Source organism: Leptidea sinapis, chromosome 7 (assembly GCF_905404315.1).
Source record: "Leptidea sinapis chromosome 7, ilLepSina1.1, whole genome shotgun sequence".
NCBI classification, from domain to species: Eukaryota; Metazoa; Arthropoda; class Insecta; order Lepidoptera; family Pieridae; genus Leptidea; species Leptidea sinapis.
The window spans coordinates 14,174,150-14,194,107 of NC_066271.1; the positions used below are offsets into that span (position 1 = coordinate 14,174,150).

Sequence of the window (19,958 nt, forward strand, 5' to 3'; positions counted from 1 at the left end):
TATCGGCAATACAACGTTTGCTGGGTCAGCTAGTAAATTATATATTTTTAATTAAACCACGTCGCGCTACCTGATTATCAATCTCCGTATTTGATTGAACGAATAAATCTTGTCAAATCAATAAGAAGCTTATACATGAGGCAAATTTACGATTCGGCGACTGCAATAATTGAGTTTCTCGGCAATGTATAAGTAGTAGCAGTCTTTTTTTATGACAATAAGGGACGAGACGAGCAGGACGTTCAGCTGACGGTAATTGATCCGCCCTGTCCATTACAATGCAGTGCCGCTCAGGATTCTAGGTAAGCCCAAAAATTCTGAGCGGCACTACAATTGCGCTCGTCACCTTAAGCTGTCTCACATAAGATGTTAAGTGTCATTTGCCCAGTCTGTCGAGCCTCTTGATGAAAAGTGTTGAATTTATAGCTACACAATTTTAAGTAGCAAAATAAATAAAAATCTTGGTATGTTTGTTCAGTAATTCTACTTATGGCTTCATCTAACGAATCTACTTTAATGTTGAAAAATAAAATTGGCAGTTGTACAGACTGCCAATAAAAGTAAATACTTATAACTTTTAATATTAAAATTAGAAAATTTCATGTTTAAAAATATTTAAATTAAAAACAATTAAATTATTAATTTCAATTTATTTTTAGATTTTTAGTATTGCTTATTTTGAAGTAAAATAATTAATGTTGTTTTTTGAAGTAACGTAGGCATATATTCATATGCTTGAAGCAATAAATATAAAACACAGCCTTAGAACAAAGTCGTGCTTAAGAAAAATACTTACTAGCTTGAATTAGTCATTCAGTATATTACAATCAATCGTATGTGAACCCATCGGCCCTCGCGAAGGAAATGATTGGATTCGATAAGAAATATCGATTTGCAGTAAATCGATACAGATGGGCGCATGCTATTAAAAGAGGTCGCAAAAAGGCTCGTCTCAATCAGCCTTAAATGGTTTTGGGTGATAATCATTTTAATTGAAATATGGCAATACATCAAGAAATTGTACCGGTAAATATTATAGTTCCATACTGTGTAGACAGATGGCGCGAAAAGACAAATTTAAATGCTAAGTGACTGTGATCGTGCTAGCAATATATTATTAGATAATACTGAGATTGAACGGTCATAACTGCTGGCTGTTTTTACACAGCCTTAGGTTAAAGGCCGGAACGCATTAGCGCAGCGGCACTGCGTGGCACAAAGCGTCAAAATATTATTTCAATAAATTTTTTAGGTGCTACAAGTCGCTGCAAGTTGCGGCATAGTTGCCTCCGAGAGAATATTTTGACGTGCAGTGTAACCCAGTAAGCGGCGCGTCGCTTCAGTATGCTTACTGTTAATTGTTAAGTTTTGACTTCTTAGAATTTGGACTTCGACATTCTGAAATAAGTAAGAAATCGTGCAGTCATTAAGAGCGCGGGGAAATAAATAGGTAGTGATATTAGCCTTATTGATAGTGTGACCAAGGTAAGTAAGCAATCCATTTCTTCTTATTTTTTTTCTCTTCCAAAACTCGTTTTTCTTCTGCACACAATAAAGAAATAATGACGAAATTTGATGTTGCCCGAACGGAAACTGGTAAAGAAATGACGCGAGCTGCCACTTACTGTAGTTGTAATACGATGAGTACCGTCCAGCAACGCGCAGCGGCGCTCTAATGCGATCCGACCTTTAACTTAAATATTTAATAGCTGCGCCATTCACGTTCTTCGTATTGGTTTTTTTATGGAAGAGGAGACATCCAAACATACGGGTAACTGCTGTTATATGATCACCGAGGCACATTCCTCTCGTAACAACAGAGTAATCCCAATAGCGTTGACGACCTTTTAAAACGTCGAATAAAATATAAATGTTAATTCGAAAACCGAAAACTATTTGGTGCGGGGCGGGTGGGGATCGAATCGGGGTATAGTGGTGAGAGTCAACGGTACTTACTACCTATTTGCTTGACTGACGAATTGAAATGAGAATGATGGAGGGTTATCATCAGGAATAGGCGTGAGTCTGCAACATTATTCATCTTGTTCTTGTTGTGTATTAAAAAAAACCTAAACGGTTTCCACGGTGGAGTCCTGAGGCGAAGCTGACACTTTTTATAACTGTTAATATGCTCTACATTGTCAATGCTTCTACACGTGTCAGCTTTGGGTCAACTAAGCAGCATCAGACGGCAGTATAATAATGCATAGCGAACTCTGATGAGACTGCGCAAATATTGCAGTGCATCGGGGATGTTTGCTGACGCCAGTTCCCCGATTATTTCGCAATGCTAAGATCACGAGTTGCGGTTTTTTGGTCTCGAATTCGCGAATCTGAAGACGAAATTCTGATTGTATGCTCTAAGCACCCGGAGAATCCTATACTTGAATACTGGCTTACGGTGCATCGTGACAGTAACCGGAAATAGTTTTATCAGTGCTTTCTTCTCTTTGTACGAACCCCCCTTTGGGCAATTTTTAGTTTTACCTATGTTAATTTTTATTTTGTACTATCTTGTATATTAATTTTATTGTAACTTATTCTATACTATACAATTTATTGTAATGGGTTTTATATGCCTGAAATAAATGACACATTATTATATCTACAAACAACAACTATTCAATGGTCCCGGCAGGAATCAAACCAGCATCACATTTCTATAAAGGCTGACATTTATATCTGGACCACCAGGCCTAACTATCCATTTTATTTTAAAGTAAAATTATAACGCTCCGTCTAAATGTTTATATCACACATAAGTATCAAATATATCAACAGCTATGGTATTATTATCTATTTAGTATCTCTATGTTCATTTGTACGCAACTTAACGTAAAATATATGGCTGTAGTAGATTGAATTAGCCATGAATTATGTTGATAGTTACGGTTATCGCATTTTATCTATAAACGGTTGCTTTTACAGCCACAGAGCCTTCCATTACAAATTATGCTTTTAAGTACCTACAGCTATATATAATAAAGTGTGGGATCTATACATAATATGTATAGGTAAATAAAAATATTATATTATATTTAAGTACAACTGAATTGTCTGTTTGTTCTTATACAAGTTTTATTTTCAATTTTGTCTGTATTTATTAGAGCATGACCTATTTTGACCAGACTTTTCCTGGTAGAAAGCTTACGTAAAAAACGATTTAGGGTTCAGCAATTCAATGAATTGTGAATGCAAGCTGACCCATTGAACAGAATGCGACGTCGAACGTCAAAATTTCGCGAGAGATGGTAGACTTCGATACGAATCTAGCTGTTTTGTAAGAAACTTATTTATTCTTTCTTATTGTTTATTACAAAATTTGATTAACATTTTACTTAGATTTAACTAAAAATATAAAAGACGGTATTTAATTAGACATAATTAATTTAACTTTTTTTTTTAATTAGTCCAAGCCTGGCAAGTTGTATAACTTGTTGAGGTGAAACCCATTGGCAGGCGGGTGTAAGTGTCGGCCTCCCGGTCACGGGGCAATAGGTTGCAGAGTCAATTCCTGCTGGTAACATGTTTATCCAGAAATGGATAACTGATGGTAAAGGTGAGTTGTCACTTGTGCTAGTTGTTTTTAGTAAGTATTTAATATAAACATGCCAAAGGGGCAATGAACAGTGTAAGTAGAAGTGCGGATTATAAGATTTGTTGTTCTTTGTTTATCAACAGGGCACTTAAATAGAATACTAACGTAAACTATTGTGTGTATGTGTAATCATGTATGCCCGCAAGAAGTAATACTTCTTTGGCGGAACAAATCAAAAATCTTTAAGAAAAGATTCGCCAACTATTGTAGGTTTTTAGAACAATATTCTTATAAACAAGGTATTAAATACAACCAATGAAAATATTATTATACCGCATAATTTAGGTAATTTAGTCTTAAGTATGATACAAATAGTCTAATTCACAAACTAACATCAGAGTGTCGAATTTGGGTGTCTGTGTGCGCGCGCAACGTAAAATTTCTGAAGAAGTACCTATAACTGCAAAAAATCACATGTGATGTGATTTAGTTACTAGAATGGTATTTTGAAATAATGCAATGTAACTTTGGGCGAAAACGGCTCTCCTTTATAAATTTAAAAAGATTTTAAATATAAAAACAGAGTAGTGATAACAAAATATATTTATTTTAATGTTTTTACAAATATACAGATCACAGCACGTAGTTACCAACAAGGCAATGTAACTCAGTAACCAGCACTGCATTGCTATCATTCCCATCAATAAGCCTGCTTTTCAACAGATTACAATCCTTCGTCGCCATAGCCCGTTTTATAACGTGAACGCTTTCGAAATCTTTCACTTTTAAACTACATTTTGTAACAATATTCGTCAATTGCTTCTTACTCAAGAACTTCAATGTTCGTTTCGATATTAAATTATACAGTTTAACATATTCTACGACTTCGAGGACGTCTACAGCATCAATATGATTCAATAACTCGTAAATTATTGCCAATACTTCATACTCAACATCACTTTTAACTTTAATTTCTGTATTGTTACTGTTAGGTTTAACTTTCGAGATTGCAATTATATTTAAACTGTGAATTATTGTTTCAATTAAATTTATAATTACTTTAACAATACTTTTATCATTTGCAATATACGACATTATAGAATTCATCCAAGCCATAAGTGAATATCCTTCTAGCAATATTTCGAAAGCTCTGGGTATTGCTGCTATAGATTTAATAACTCCTAATATTTTAACTTTACTTCTTCTGTCACAGAGCACAGTTGTATAAAAATCCATTATCATCTTAAGACACATAGTTTTGAATATCACATTGACATCAACCATTGTTTTAGTTCCATCTCTAATTATTTCCAGAATCCATAGTCTGCGATCAATTAATTCAACTTCGTTATCATGAAAGAGGCTCAGAAAATCTGGTACGACTGTGAGGTCTACGAACTGTTTGGCTATTAAGAAGTTGTTTGCAGGTTTGTAGAGTGGGTCTGAAGGTGACGTGCACACGGTCAGTACTTTGGCGAGGTACAACGCGTCGATTGCGGGTAGTTTTGGATTTTTCAAGTCTCTGAAGTATTCATCTTGGTCTGGCTGATTGATTGCTGTGCGCAAGCTGTGGCGTAGTGTTGTTATGAAGTCAGTAAGAAGAAGCTTATCGTTTTTGTGTCTCCTGAAATTAATAAAAACATTTTTTTTACTATTTTTGGAAAAAATTGTAATGTTATATATAGTTGAATAATAAATGGTTTTAACGAAATATTTTATTTGCCTATATAATTTCACCAAAACATATTTTAAAATGAAGGTATTTCGAAATATAATCCTGTTTTTCGACCTTTAGCATTTTGGTAGCCAAAATAATTATATTTATTGTTCAAAGCAATAATATAAAAGTTATTTATGTATAAAACCACTAAAATACCTAAAGTTTTTATACAAATTTAATTTGGACCAAAGTTTTGACCGATGCGTGACTCGAACACGCGCCTCTCAGGTTTTGTCCGAGCGCTCTTATCAACTGAACTATCCATCCGAGTGACACATCACACGTTGTTGTTCTAAATAAAATTTATTTAGTGAACTTGTGTTTTTCAATTTATGTAGGAGAATATAGTGTAACTACACACTTGTGCATATTGTTATTGCGAGTCGCTCTTGCATGCCTTGAGTACTCTGTTATTGGCTTAGCACACAAGACATTAATACAAATGTTTCCATGGCTCAATTTATGCTGCCATGCCCCACAATTAAATTATTTTACTATTGAATACTCACGTCTCTGTTTCCAACAGTAGGCAGAACCGATGTAACACGTGGAAGGCCGCTGCTCTCATCAAAGGACACTGAGAACTAAGTCCCATCACCACCACAGAAAGCATACCACACCTCAATAGCTTAAAACAAGACGCCATAGATCCAGGCGCCAATAGGTGACTTAAAAGCGGGAAAATAAATGCTGGATCATATATTGCAACATTGTAATCCGTCTGAGAAACCACCAGCGCATCTTTACCTATTAATTTCATAGTATTCGTAAATTCACTTTGTTTTAAATTATTTTCAGTAGCTACATTTCCTGATTTTACCGTCAATTTTCGGATGTATATTTTGACGTTTCCTTCTTCAATCTCATTACAATTTGGCGGCAGTTGAAAATAATAATTTAATTTTTGTGTAACTGGATAATTTCGGACAGTTACGTCAATGACTTCTCTATCAAATAAGTTTAGAACTTGGTTTGGTGTGGGATGACTCCAAAGGGATGAGTTTCTTTTTTTTCTGACTGCATAGTAATTTGCCGCTGAATCTCCCCATATATACGGCTTATAATCATTGACTGGCAGGCCATTGGATTCGTAAAATTGCAGAATTGATAATATCAGCCTATCTGACGGAGATCTTGTTGCATGGTAGGCACTTAAAAACACTGGAATTTGTTGACTTTTCATCACTGACTTATTCATCTGCATTAATGTGTAGATGAATTGTAATAAGCGTGTTTTAATATCAGGGCTGTGTAAGCTCAGCATAACATTTAAGAACTCAGAGTGAGATGTAACCATATCAAACAGTGTTACTATATCACTGTTGTCTGTCGGATATAGAAGTGTAACAAATGAAGTCAATAAACACAATAATTTAGGCCCATAACATCTATCTTCATTTATATTACTGACTTTAAGTGCTGATTTTAGAACAATTTTACAAAAGTTCTGCCATGTCGCTGTATCAATTATTTTTTTTAAATCTTCTTTATCACTGTATGATTCAATATTATCTATTTTCGTTGTATTATAAACTATTGATATAACTTCATCTATATCTGATAATTTGTCATCTTTTAGCGAAGTGGAAATTAAACTGAGCATTGATAAAGCATAGTTGCAAAAATAATCAATTTTAATGTCCTTCTTGGAATATATCCTTGTAAGTATAGCCTCAGTTAGTCTTATATGAGATATTTCTAGAGCTTCAAATTTATGATTTTTTGAGAATAACTTCATACAGTCCTCCTCAGACATACATGTAACTGCAAGTTTTTTAATCAACAGCCAACTTTGAATGTAAACTTGTCCAACTTTATGCGGTTTTTCTAAAAATTTCCATATATTCAGTTTATACTCTTCATATAGCTTCTGCAAGAAATCATTATTCTCTGCAATAAAATGTGAGTGTTCAATAGCCGCATTTGCCAGCGGCAATGTTAGTTCCCTGTGACTTAATATATCTTGTCTATCCAATTCAGATTTGAATACATTACAAAAACATACATTTAATTGCAGTAAAGAACTTGCTAAGCTTGCTGTGGTTTTTCGTACTGTATTTGCTTTAAAGAATTTTCGAAAGTCATCATCAGTTACAAATATGGCATGATGTGGTTTGTTTTCAAAATATGAAATCAATGTTAGTTCTAAATTGGTTAAATTTGTTGTAACTTCTGTATATACGAGCATTTCTGTATATAATTTTATACTCTTCTTTATGATATCTGGAGTAAGTTCTAATGATATTGACTTAGAATACTTATCAAGTAAAATTCTCAGAACTTCAAGGACTACACTTGGTTCTTTGTCATCTTTAACACATGATGCTAATTCTATGTCAAAAACATGATTGAGCACTTTAATGTCATCTTCATTGGAGAGACCAACAACATTGAGCACAGCTATTGTATGGTCACAATTAATATTCTTTCTTTTATTTATTTTAATAAATGCTTTAACAATCTCTGTTAAAGTCTTTTGTTGATATGGTCTCAGAATAAAATGTTTCTTATTCAAATAATTTACAATATCTCTATTGCTAATAATCACATGCAACAGAAAGTCTGTGGCTAAAATATATGATTGGTTATTATTCGTATCTAAAGCTCTATAAATCTTACGAATATGAGCATTCTTGAACAGATTTAATAACATAGAGCGACAAAAATCCATTTTATGATGTTTCTTTCCAGTACAGATTATTGCTTTGAAGTAGCTTTGTATCTTTTTTTGTTTAGCCACTGATAATTTATCATATTTGGACAGTTGTATTACACAGAATATTAAATATTTACCCCAAATAAATAGCTGTGAACTGTCTAATGATTCTGTAACATTAATCTTGTAATGGATATCATTAACTATCAAATCATTTGCACCATGACACTCTTCAAGGTTTGAAAAGACCTGATTAACAGATAACTCTTCATCTTCAATTACCGACCTGGATATTTTAAGCAAAACATCATCTTTTAAAATAGAATCAGGCAAAGGTGTTGGATTTATAGTACAATCAGCGACATAGCTTCTAACTTCTAATTTTGAGTCCCCAATTAGTGCCTCAGATAATTCTGCTATACAATTGCTATGATACAAATTTGCAATATAGAGTGAGAGAAATTTTTTCAAACCTTTTTTTGCATCTCTGTTACTTTGAATATATTGCATACAACCAATTATAAAAGGTGAGGGTAGTTTGTTTTCTAAATATACACTTCCTGTAGTAATCCTATTATTCATCAGGTCAGTAAGAACCTCATCTATGTTTGATGCAACACTATCAACACCAACTATAAAATTTCCCATTTGGCTTCTTGTATATTCAACCAAATCATTCTTATTCTCTAAAACATATTCAACAACATCCACTATGAGTGAAATTGGATTAACTGTCACATTTCTCAATGTATATAACATTAAAAGTATTTCATCATCATTAGCTTCAAAAATGTCTGTGCTTTTCAAGAATTCATATAATGTTTCTTTCGCTTGATTCCAAGTAGTTGTATCTTCACTTGTAAACACTTCTAACATTATGAGAAAAAGTTCCTTAAATATTGTATTCTTCAAAGAAATTGCTGACGGATCTAGGATTAACCATAAAGATATAACTTTAAACTTTAGAAGTGCCACATTATCTGAAGACAATGTTTTAGTAAAGTCAAGAATTTTTTTCATATCTATGCTGCTTTCGAGGTTCTCGAAAAAATCTGGATAAATACTATTATACAAAAGTAACAAGTCTATTATATGCAATAAGGAGTCAGTAGCATTGATTTTTGGCAATTTATAGTGTTGTGAACTCTCAGTTCCTTCATTTTCATTTGTTATAATCTTGTTCATAAGTGAAACAATAACATTTGAAGGTGGCAAATGCCTGGGCAAAAAGTTTTCTAATCTACTTTTTAAATCAGTTAATATTTCAATGGATTCTTCCATTTCAAAAATATCCAAATATTTCTTTAATGATTGCAACATTTTTACTAACACTTTGACACAGTATACAGAAATTGTTAGATCTGCCTGAAAATTTGCTTGAATTAATTTTAACAATGGGACTGGTATTGTAATAAACCTAATAAAATTGGCTGCTTGTGTTGAGCTCAATGTGTGCAATCTAGGGATCAAATCCTCAGGCTTAACTGTATCTAAAAGTTGCACAACAAAATGTGTTGCTCTTTCCCATATTGGTGAATGCTGTGGTTGAAATGATTGCTCTATAATATGAACAACAGCTCTATGTAAGTCAGGGCATTTTAGGATTATCTGAAGAACAACATCAGCCTCATCTTTATTCTCCCAAGGTCTTTTCAAACTCAACAAGGTCTTATATAAATTTTGATTTTTATGCAAATCACTAGTTCCTAGACTATGGTCAACGAAGTATAGACCGTACTTATGAGATGTAAATAAGGTCAACATTATATTGGAGAGTAGCTGTACTATTTCTGGACGTGCCTCATTTTTTAACTCTTGACTTATCTCTGGAGGCCCTCTCCAATTAAACAATTTAAATAAATTATGCAGTACTTGGTGGCTAAATGTTTTGAGTTTCAATGTTTTTGATATAAGATTGTTATCAATCACATTTTTCTTAAGAATATTTAAGAACATTAATACAGCTTCTGCCTCATCTTGAACTAGGCCTGGTATTACCAATCCTAGCAGCCCTTGTTTTTCCAGCAAAGCTTTTATTAGCGGTAAATGTCCGTCAACAAGAAAGGAGGTCATGAAATGCACAAATGCTGTTCTCACATTGTCTTTCTCTTTATAATTAGGCTTTTCAACAATGTATTGTAAGTGCTTGGGTGTGAGAGGCACCTGACTTAGTACTTCAACACCTAAATCTGAGTTCAATGTAACCATTGATGTCAATAGGTTCAAAATGACTTTCCTGTGCCGAGGTCCCGAATTCTCACTTATCATAATTTCAACTGTTGGTATGAATGTGTTGAGGAAGTAGCGACAAGCTTCTTCTGTTACAGCTATCATGTGTGGCATGGAAGATTGAACTTTGAGAATTATAAGATGAAATATATGAAAGGTTGGAGTTGCTAGAGTAAGGTTCTTCTTATTGTCAGTAGAGATTTGTTTTAAAATTTCATGAGAGTTGCCCCCCACTTTTAAATACTCTAATAAATAATCAGCACCACTGTCTGGATTCAAACAAACTTGTAAAAATTGTGTTAAAACTGAAACAGAATAAATTTCTAGAATTATTTAATGAAAGACCAGTACAATCTCAAAACATGAGTAAGCTATACTTAAAATAACTTTGCTTGGAGAGTCATAAGTAAGTATTTATTCAACAATAGTATTTTTAATTTTGCTTACCCATTGTTTGACCTTGTTTTTTCGTTAACTCCTTCCGAAAGTGTTTCAAGTCAAAAATATTTTGTTTTGAGGAAGTATTTTGATTATTCTCTTGACCGGTTTCATTTTGATCTTCATTTTCATCTATTGTTATACTTTGTATTTCACTCAATTTTTTGTTTTTATTATCAGGACCCTCTGTTTCTTCATTATATTTTCGTTTTCCCATTTTGAACTAAGTAAAAACTACTTTTTAACTCATCACATACACCATAAACTTTTTAAAAACTAACTTCGAAATTGAAGTCACACTATGTTTTGAGAAAACACGTGTGTGTTTGTTACTTGAGTAAATGTCAATTGATAGTATTGATACAGAACGTCAAGTGTCAATATTGGACATCTGTCATTTTCACGTTAAATATCTTTGGGTAAGTTCCGATATGCACTGCGAGCACTGCACAGTGCTATCACTGTAGAAAAATTCATTCCGTTATGGACTGCCAGTATACTGCCGCAGTACCCTAGTGAATTAAATGACGTCATAAATCGCAGCCATATTCTACTGTGAGCACTGGTGTTTTCGAGGTAAGGTACTAGCAGTACTTCGATCACGTGATCAGTCAAAACCACTCGAGTGCCTAAAATATTAATTAAAATATTTTTAATTTGACAGTACTCCAACAAAAGTTTTTTTAATGAATTAAAAAACTTTAATACACTCATTTGAATGCTGCGTCAAACATGCGGCTGACAGTATACGGGATTGCGTTCCGTTTTAAATAGTAACCAGTATAACTGGCTATAAAGGAACGGCTTCACAGTATAGGTACTAGATTGACGTCACACTGTACAGTGGTCGCAGTGCATATCGGAACATACTTATACTCTTTGATGAGGAGTAGATCAAGTGCTTCTCATTTTGATTGTAAATACTATATAGGTAGTTAAATAGTAAAGAAACAGAAAGTAAAGAAAAAGTGCTTTGGGAAGGGCTTGAAACGTCGGGCTTACTGAATAATAATAAAAAATTTACGCAAAACCTAGAGTTAAAAATCCGTTACATTTGTTTTATTGCATTATTGGACAATTGGAGTTATAAACAACCAAGAAATATTATCTATGCTGTTGAAATGTCAATTAAATTAGTTCGTTCTAGAGGAACATTCAACTTTATGGCTTCCCCCAATGACTTAGGGCTTAATGTATGCATACCAAGTGTAATTATTACTATTCGTTAAGGACAAATCAATCCATCAGCTTAACTTTAACATCAGAAAGTCTTTACTTCTACTATAGCCAAATATCCCGTACATATACCTAATTAAGCAGACGTTAAAGTTTTAACGATCCCACCAGGGGTCCAGCTTAACACACTAGATAGCATTTTATCGATCGGCGCGCTCCGCCGCTCGATGTACACCTTAGATCGGTAAGCGGTCGGCGCTCGCGCAGCGTTTTCCCCGTGCGTATTATTTTACGTGTAGTAATAAAATGCTTATAACTATCGTGATTTGAATGACTGTCACTGAAAGCTATTGAAACAAACTATAAGACCATGTATAAATTATTCATTTTGTACTTTTATTTTATTTCACACAGACTTTTCTTTCCACAATAAGTGTAAAAATATGTATATTTTAGAATAAATGATGATTTTCAATAATAATTACTTGTTTTATTTACTAACTTTTATGTTTTTGTAATAAACATTATATGTTCTTTATAAAATAAAACCAAAATATACATGCCTTTATAGTAATATTTTGATATATTCATGCAGAAACAACCCCACGAAAATGATGATCAACAGAAATTGCTCGCGTTAGGATCCGTTCTTCAAAACGATTTATGAATAGATATTTAGCTTCTAGACTTTTATTTATATACCATTCGGTAGGAAATTTAATCTAGATTTTTTTCTTATAATAGTAGATCAGATTATTTATAAAATCCTATACTGTTTGAAGCAAAAACTAGACTGGGGTAGGAAATTCATTATAAAATCCAGATTTTTATCCTGTATATTTTGTCATGATAATCTATGTTTTCTGTTCATTCAGAACGTATATCCAAATGGCAATGAAATGACCTATTCAGCAATATATAAAACATGTACACCATAAAACAAAAACTATTGAGAAAAGCTGAATGAAAGTGTCTTGCGTGGACGCAAAATCGTTACACACACAGACACATGCTTACGTGTATTTACACGGCCGTATACGGGTGCTCTAACTTCGCGCCTCTTGAGAATTCTGGATTTCTTTGCATAAGACTTGCTTACTGTCCAGACTGAGTGGTATGACCTAGTGTCATGTTTATTATCAATTATTATATCCATAAATTTTATATGAACATGGGCGGGCTGTCTAAACGGGAGAATAAATTAGATACAAGTCTAACAATATTTCTAGAGCTTTATTATAATATGACTAATAGACATACAACAATGAAATAATAATATTTATAGAAATTTATAACCAGTAAGTACAATTATTTTAAAAATTTATATAAAAGAAAAATTTCTAGAACTTAATTGTATGACGAATAAATAATCAGCAAGGCGAAATACTTATACAAATCGTCTATAGTGACATCAGCCCATTGCCCCAAATACTTGGGAACAGTGGGACGATTGTTATATTGTTCAATATTTATTTGTGCCTTGCGTATTTATTTGTCTCTGACGCTATGAGACCCATAACGTCCACGTCCCAAATCCTCAAAAATATCTCTGTAGGGTCATTAGAAATAAATGCTGGCCCAGGTTGACGTAAGTAAGTTTCTTGTCGGCCGGTAGAACCGCCCACTGAAATACTTCACCTACGTCAACAGGTTCATGCCCCCCCAACACATTCAAATCCTCTGGCACTACCACCGACTCATCCATCACACATTCGTCTGGAATAAAATCATCCACATCAAATTCATGCTCTTGAAAGACCTTCCGTTCTAGCAATTACTTCGTGACGCAAGCGGTGGGTTATTGCCCTCGTCGGCATTTGAGTTGCCTCCTCAGTGTCCTCGTCGGACTGGTCTGCATCCGATTCACCTTCGCTGCCCGAATCTGCTAGTAGCAGGACAATATCATCGTCCTGCAGCAGCGAACGACGAGCCACCAAAATGCGCCGGCCCTGAGCCGTTGAGGGCGAACTAGCCGCCACTCCAGATGTCTGAAACAAAAAAAAAGTTAGAAACCATGATGATGAGAGTCGAGAACGATAAAGATGTAAGAGATGTTATAAAACAGAGACTATACAAGTAATCAAAGTAAAAAAGAGTAGAAGTGTCTAGAAACAAAAATTACGTTTACTGCATGGGCCCCTAATATTTATTTTATACTGTTTTTTTAGTATTTGTTGTTATAGCGGCAATAGAAACACATCATCTGTGAAAATTTCTTAAATCTTAGTGATAGTATCACGGATCATATGACACAACCTGGTGACAGACGGACAGCGGAGTCGTAGTAATAGCGGCCCGTTTTACTATTTGGGTACGGAACCCTAAAAATCAAAGTAAAAAAGAGAAGAACTGCTAAGAAACTTATTGACAGTGTTCAATAAATATTTACTGCCTTATCATTTGACAGATTCTACCAAATACAAGGAATGGAAAGTAATACAACAAATAAGTTGTGTTTATTGAGATAAATAACTACAAAATGTATAGAGTAGGTATTATTGGTCTAACAAGGGATTTGAAGTGGCCAGTGCTTGCGACGGTGCAAGGTCAAACTTGTCGAGAGCAATTATAGCTGTCGACAAGCCATTGATCGTTGATACCGCTAAGGCGATTTGAATAGTCACTAGCAGAGCTAAAATTACACAATGTTTATACCTACGTTATGACTCGGTCTATTGTTCTATGGAAACATAATTTGATACCAAATACAATAAATGGAAAGTGATATAACAAATACGTTGTGTTTATTTAGATTATTATAACTACAAAATGTATAGAGTAGGTATTTTTGCTCTAGCAAGGGATTTGAAGCGGCCAGTGCTTGCGATGGTGCAAGGTCAAACGTGTTTAGGCTAATACAAAGATATTACTTACACTTGCAGCCCCGACCTCTAAATTTATCGATGTCATCGTCGGCGGGCTCCCCGTCAGCTCTAACTCCCCATCAGGAATGGCCCTGCACCGATGCAGCGGCACAGACATCTCTTGGTCAGACATTATTGTTGGAAATAGTAGTTTCTGTTTTAAAAAAATTAAATGTGTTTTATTTGTGCACAGTAAAAAAAATGATAACCTCCTTTTTTTAAATCGGGAAAAATACTTCATCTGAAAAAGAATAACACCCCATCTTCTTCTTCTTCTTCATACGGGCGCTTTCCGCAACTCGACGTCATATGAGCCTATTTTGCGTGCGAGGGTAGTAGAGGCTACTCCAACCAGCCCAGCTCCTCCAAGAAGTCACCCAACCTCTTAACGTCGCAGAAGACTTCCCGAAGAGCGCCTGGTGACCCCAGGTCGCCCTGTAGTTTGCCACCCCACTGCATTCCAGCAGAACGTGAGCGGCTGTTTCCTCTGCCCCCAGGCAACCTCTGCATAGAGGGCTGTCCGTGACACCTATATTAAAGAGATGCCTGTTAAAATTGCCGTGACCTGTGGCCGCACATAATATTAATCTTAGTTGACACCGATTAAGTTGTAAGATTTCCCTGGTAAAACGCAAGTCGGTGCAAGGTAAAGCTGCTTTGGCTTGCCTGCACTCCTCAAGGCTATCCCAGTATTGTTGATGTAGTGCTTTTATCTTTTGATTTAAGTGGTTCCTGAACCAACTATGTGGCAGAGGCAGGAAAGGCTCTGGTCCAACCGGTTGGGTCTCAGAACCCCTTCTAGCTAGTTGGTCTGTCGCCTCGTTGCCCCTGACCCCACTGTGACCTTTGATCCACTGTAGTGTTAGGTTGTTGTTTTTACCAGCCACCTTATTTAATGCTGAGTGGCATTAAAGTAATAGGCTGGAATTGATTATCTTACCTTGAAGGGATTGTAATACCGATTTGCTATCAGAGAGTATTCTAATGGAGTGACCTTGAACCTCTCTGGCCAAGATAGCATTGGCAGCTAGCAAAATCCCCATGCATTCAGCCTGGTATACAGTGTTAAGCTTACCCAAGGGCTCGGATATGCTGATATTTAGATCTTCCGAGAAGACTCCCGTACCTGTGCCTGAATACGTCTTCGAACCATCTGTGTAGAGGTCGAGCTCATAATTTGTAAGGACACTGTCGTTCCTTTCCTCGAGGTCTATTCTGTATTTTTTGTCAAAAATGAAAGTCCGCTCTATTTTATCACTAGCTGCTTCCACAAGTGGCATAGCTGACCATGCTTCTGAAAGTATGCTAAGATGTCTTACTTTGTCAATTCTCTGTGTTTTCAGATGTTTTAATCTTAGCGCAGCCATTGCCGCTTCTTGATATATGAATAAGTGTAGCGGAGGGATGCTCAGGGCTATTTCTAAGGCGGCGGTAGGGGTTGTCCTCATGCATCCTGTCACCGCACAGCATGCTTGCCTTTGAAATTTTTGTAATTTGGCGATGCAAGTTGTAAGTCTGGTCCTGGTCCACCACACTACACAGCCATAAGTGAGCATTAGTCTCACCACTGCTGTGTAAAGCCATAAGGTGAGCTTTGGTGTGAGACCCCATCTCTTGCCAATCATCTTGCGGCATTGCCATAAGGTGATACTCGCGGAGTTGATTTTGTATTCAAGGTGGCTGCTCCAGTTCAGTTTGCTGTCTAGAATCACACCTAGGCATTTGACCTCTTTTGATAACTGAAGTCTTGTATTGAAGATAGTGGGCGGTTTGTGGTTCCCTACCAATCTTTTGTTAGAGAAGAGTACTACCTGTGTTTTGTGTGGGTTTACAGAGAGCTCATGGTCTTTACACCATTCCTCGACGATAACACCCCATATCCAGACACTCAGCCCCACTCTCTTCTGACACTCACACATTCAAGATGATAAATTTATATGTGTGCGACCATTTTGAGAGGCCTCGCATTTAGAATCAATTTTATAAAAAAACTATAGAATAATGGTACAAAATAACTACAGAAATGTATTTTACGATAGTTTTACAAGTAAAGTTATGATATTTCACTGTATTCTAATAAATAAAAACAATAAAAAATCATTAGACAAAAACTTCAGTCTCCATCTTTAGCCGTTACAAAATTTGAGTAGACGCATTTTCAACAAATACTATGTATTAGACTATTATAATTATTGATATGTATTGCAAATATACTCTATTAGTATTATAAAAATAGCAACTTACTGATTATTAGGTAATAACTCCTCAAAGAACAATATTCGTGCACACTCTTGATAACGTCCGCTCGCTGCGCCGCCAGCGAAAAAGTGAACACAAAAATGCTATGTCCGTAAAGCTATGACGTCGAATATTGGTGGCCTTGAATCGTAACGGATTGAAATGTGTATGGGACTTCACTCGTTCATAACTGCGTAGGCAAATAAACCATCTTGTACACCTAATAAGGGTGAAAACTGGGTGAGGTAAAAGAGTGCCTCGGGGCACAGCCGCTCTCATTGTTTTTTGAATTACCAGTGCCCGCGGGCACGTCCGATGCGGAAAGGATATGTTAATAACGCTCCATTCAATGGAATTTTTAACAAGAATTCATTTATTTTGAAAATTGTAGCATTATTCTTCTCACACACAATTCGATACCCTCGACGCAAGTTACAAAAGTCATTAGTCATTAAAAAATATGTATTATATTTACCTTTCCACATCGGACGGTGCCCACAGACACTTGAAATTACAAACACATACAGTTCGGTAGTGCCGCACGGCACTCTTTTACCTCACCCAGTTTTCACCCTAATTACGTGTACAAGATGGTTTATTTTCCTACGTAATTATGAACGAGTGAAGTCCGATACACATTTCGATCCGTTACGATTCAAGGCCACCAATATTCGACGTCATAGCTTTACGGACATAGCATTTTTGTGTTCACATTTTCCCGGGCGGCGCAGCGAGCGGTCGTTATCAAGACTTTGCACGAAGATTGTTCTTTGTGGAGATTTTGGTTTTATTTTATAATGAACATAAAATGTTTATTACAAAAACATAAAAGTTAGTAAATAAAACAAGTAATTACCATTGAAAATAATAATTTATTCTAAAATATATCTATTTTTACACTTAATGTCGAATGAAGTCTGTGTGAAATAAAATAAAAACACAATATGAATAATTTATACATGGTCTTATAGCTTATTTCAATAGCTTTGTGACAGTCACTCAAATCACCCTAGTTATAAGCATTATATTACTACACGTAAAATAATACGCACGGGGAGAACGCTGCACGAGCGCCGAACGCATGCCGATCTAAGGCGAACGTTTTGCGGCGGAGAGCGCCGATGTGGAAAGGTTTATAGGACCATCTGATATGAGAAATTGCTAGGTTAAGTGAATGAAAACTATTTATAGTAACAATGTGCAATTATCTTAACTGTTTTCTTAATAAAATACAAAAAACTAAACTTACGACTTTATGCTTGTTATGCAAAGGTCGCATGTTGACCTTGCGAGTTTAGGCTACGGAATTTGCCAAGAGTATAGAATATAGTCGTAAGTAAAAGATACGATGTTCTGCGACGTAAATTTTAAAATCTCCCAATTGCTGGAAGTTGGGTCATACATGAAATGAAAGAGCTTGAAACAAAACAACTGCATCTTTTATAATTAATAATTTTATAATTTAATCAAACTAGGAACAATGTTAGTAACCTGCTGAGGTTGCTGAATGAGATACTAAGGACTAGTCAAAAAGGTTTCTTAAGGAATCAATTTTGAGAAAATAAATGCCTTTTAGTAATATGTTTTGAGATCACCAAAAAAAATGGACAAATAACAACTGAAAAAATTTGATCGTCACCTGAATGAGGCAAATTAAGAAAATATTAATAATATACGTTTGGAATAATATGACATATAAAGACTCTTTATTTTATATTGGCAAAGGATTTCCATAACACTGATTCAAATTAACCTGATCAAGGTTTTTCTTTCGACGTGAATACCCATGCCAATAACAATCAACATAATTTGTTCATAATAAAAATCATTACTAAAATATAAAATATTTGAGTAAGAGGTCGAAAATGATATCTGTCTTATCTTGTTCCATGATTTCTTCTCTCTTTTTTTGTGTTCTTTAGCCTATTCTTGCCAATTAACAAATCTTCGAAATTTAAAAACCTATGTAACTCTTTTAGAAAGCATAAAAAAAGATAGGAGGATATAAAAATATATAAAAGAAATAAAGATAGAGGAGGAGTCATTTTCGAATCATCCTCATTCTGCGTATGGCCCATTCTCAAGAAACCGGTGCGTCACTTGAATTTCTTCCAAGAAAGCCATAAATGCGAATGAACGAACCAGAAACTAAATTTACAAGCATTCCCCGTATTTACCATAAAATTATGGGCACACGTAGCCATAACCTTCATACTGTGAAAGATCAAAAAGTCAGTGAAGTTCAGCAAAGACAATTTTCTTTTGCAGTAAAGCAGGCCTACGTTGTCATGCGGGTAATTAAATATTTTTGGAAAATCATAATTTTCTTTACTGGTGTTGGTAACTTTATTTCCTTCAAAACGTGGCATTGAGCACAAATATCCTTTTTAGGCTTATGAAATGCAACATTTACTTACGAGCTTACAATATCTGTATATTGTCTGATTGTAGTATCTAGTTTAGTTATTCCTTCTCTGTTACGCCATTTTTGGTACATGTAAAACGTTTTCCGAAACGTAAGAGACCCATCGATATATAAACTGTTTGTTTTACTGCAGACATAATGTGATTAAACAGGTTGTAAACATTTACATGCATACCAACTCCTCGAATTATATTATTGTCAATCTTAGTACCCCTGCAATCTCCTCTGCGGTCTAGCGATATGGCTCCATCTCCAGAACACCATTTTTGAATAGCTGTTTGTACTGTTCTTTCTCCTGCAGATAGTGTTTTAAGAAACATCGTTTTGCATACAACTATTTTAACAAATATTAGCGGTAGTTTTGGAGTATCAACCTGAGGCAAGAAATAGATGAAACTCTTAATTCCTCTAGAATTAACATGTAAATGTGAGTGAAATTGTGTGTTGTTAACTTCAGTGTGGTTTGCAATGTAATTCCAATGTCGCGTATGATCACTCAGCAGCCAAAAAAATTCAAAAAACCTCTTACGCGGTTCTTCACTGAATTTACACAAACATTTCAGACGGCACCTTGAAGGGCATGTAGACTTTTACCATGTCTAGGAACTCAAGTATTGCTTACGTCAAGTATTCTTCACATGCGAAGACATTTTGAGTTTTGACTGGAGAGAGAT

The 19,958-nt window shown here is 35.0% G+C and overlaps 1 protein-coding gene and 1 long non-coding RNA gene across 2 annotated transcripts; both read right to left on the minus strand.

Moving 5' to 3' along the window:
- Positions 1 to 4,123: 4,123 nt before the first annotated feature.
- On the minus strand, positions 4,124 to 10,893 carry LOC126965273 (nucleolar pre-ribosomal-associated protein 1). The gene is made up of 3 exons (XM_050808771.1): positions 10,591 to 10,893; positions 5,768 to 10,448; positions 4,124 to 5,162 (listed from the first exon to the last, which is right to left on the minus strand). The coding sequence occupies exons 1-3, from the start codon at positions 10,796 to 10,798 to the stop codon at positions 4,172 to 4,174; spliced, it is 5,880 nt and encodes a 1,959-aa protein (XP_050664728.1). The 5' UTR covers positions 10,799 to 10,893; the 3' UTR covers positions 4,124 to 4,171.
- A 2,078-nt stretch (positions 10,894 to 12,971) lies between these two features.
- On the minus strand, positions 12,972 to 14,781 carry LOC126965352 (uncharacterized). The gene is made up of 2 exons (XR_007729529.1): positions 14,632 to 14,781; positions 12,972 to 13,745 (listed from the first exon to the last, which is right to left on the minus strand). It is a non-coding gene; the product is annotated as an uncharacterized LOC126965352 (long non-coding RNA).
- Between the last annotated feature and the right edge of the window lie 5,177 nt (positions 14,782 to 19,958).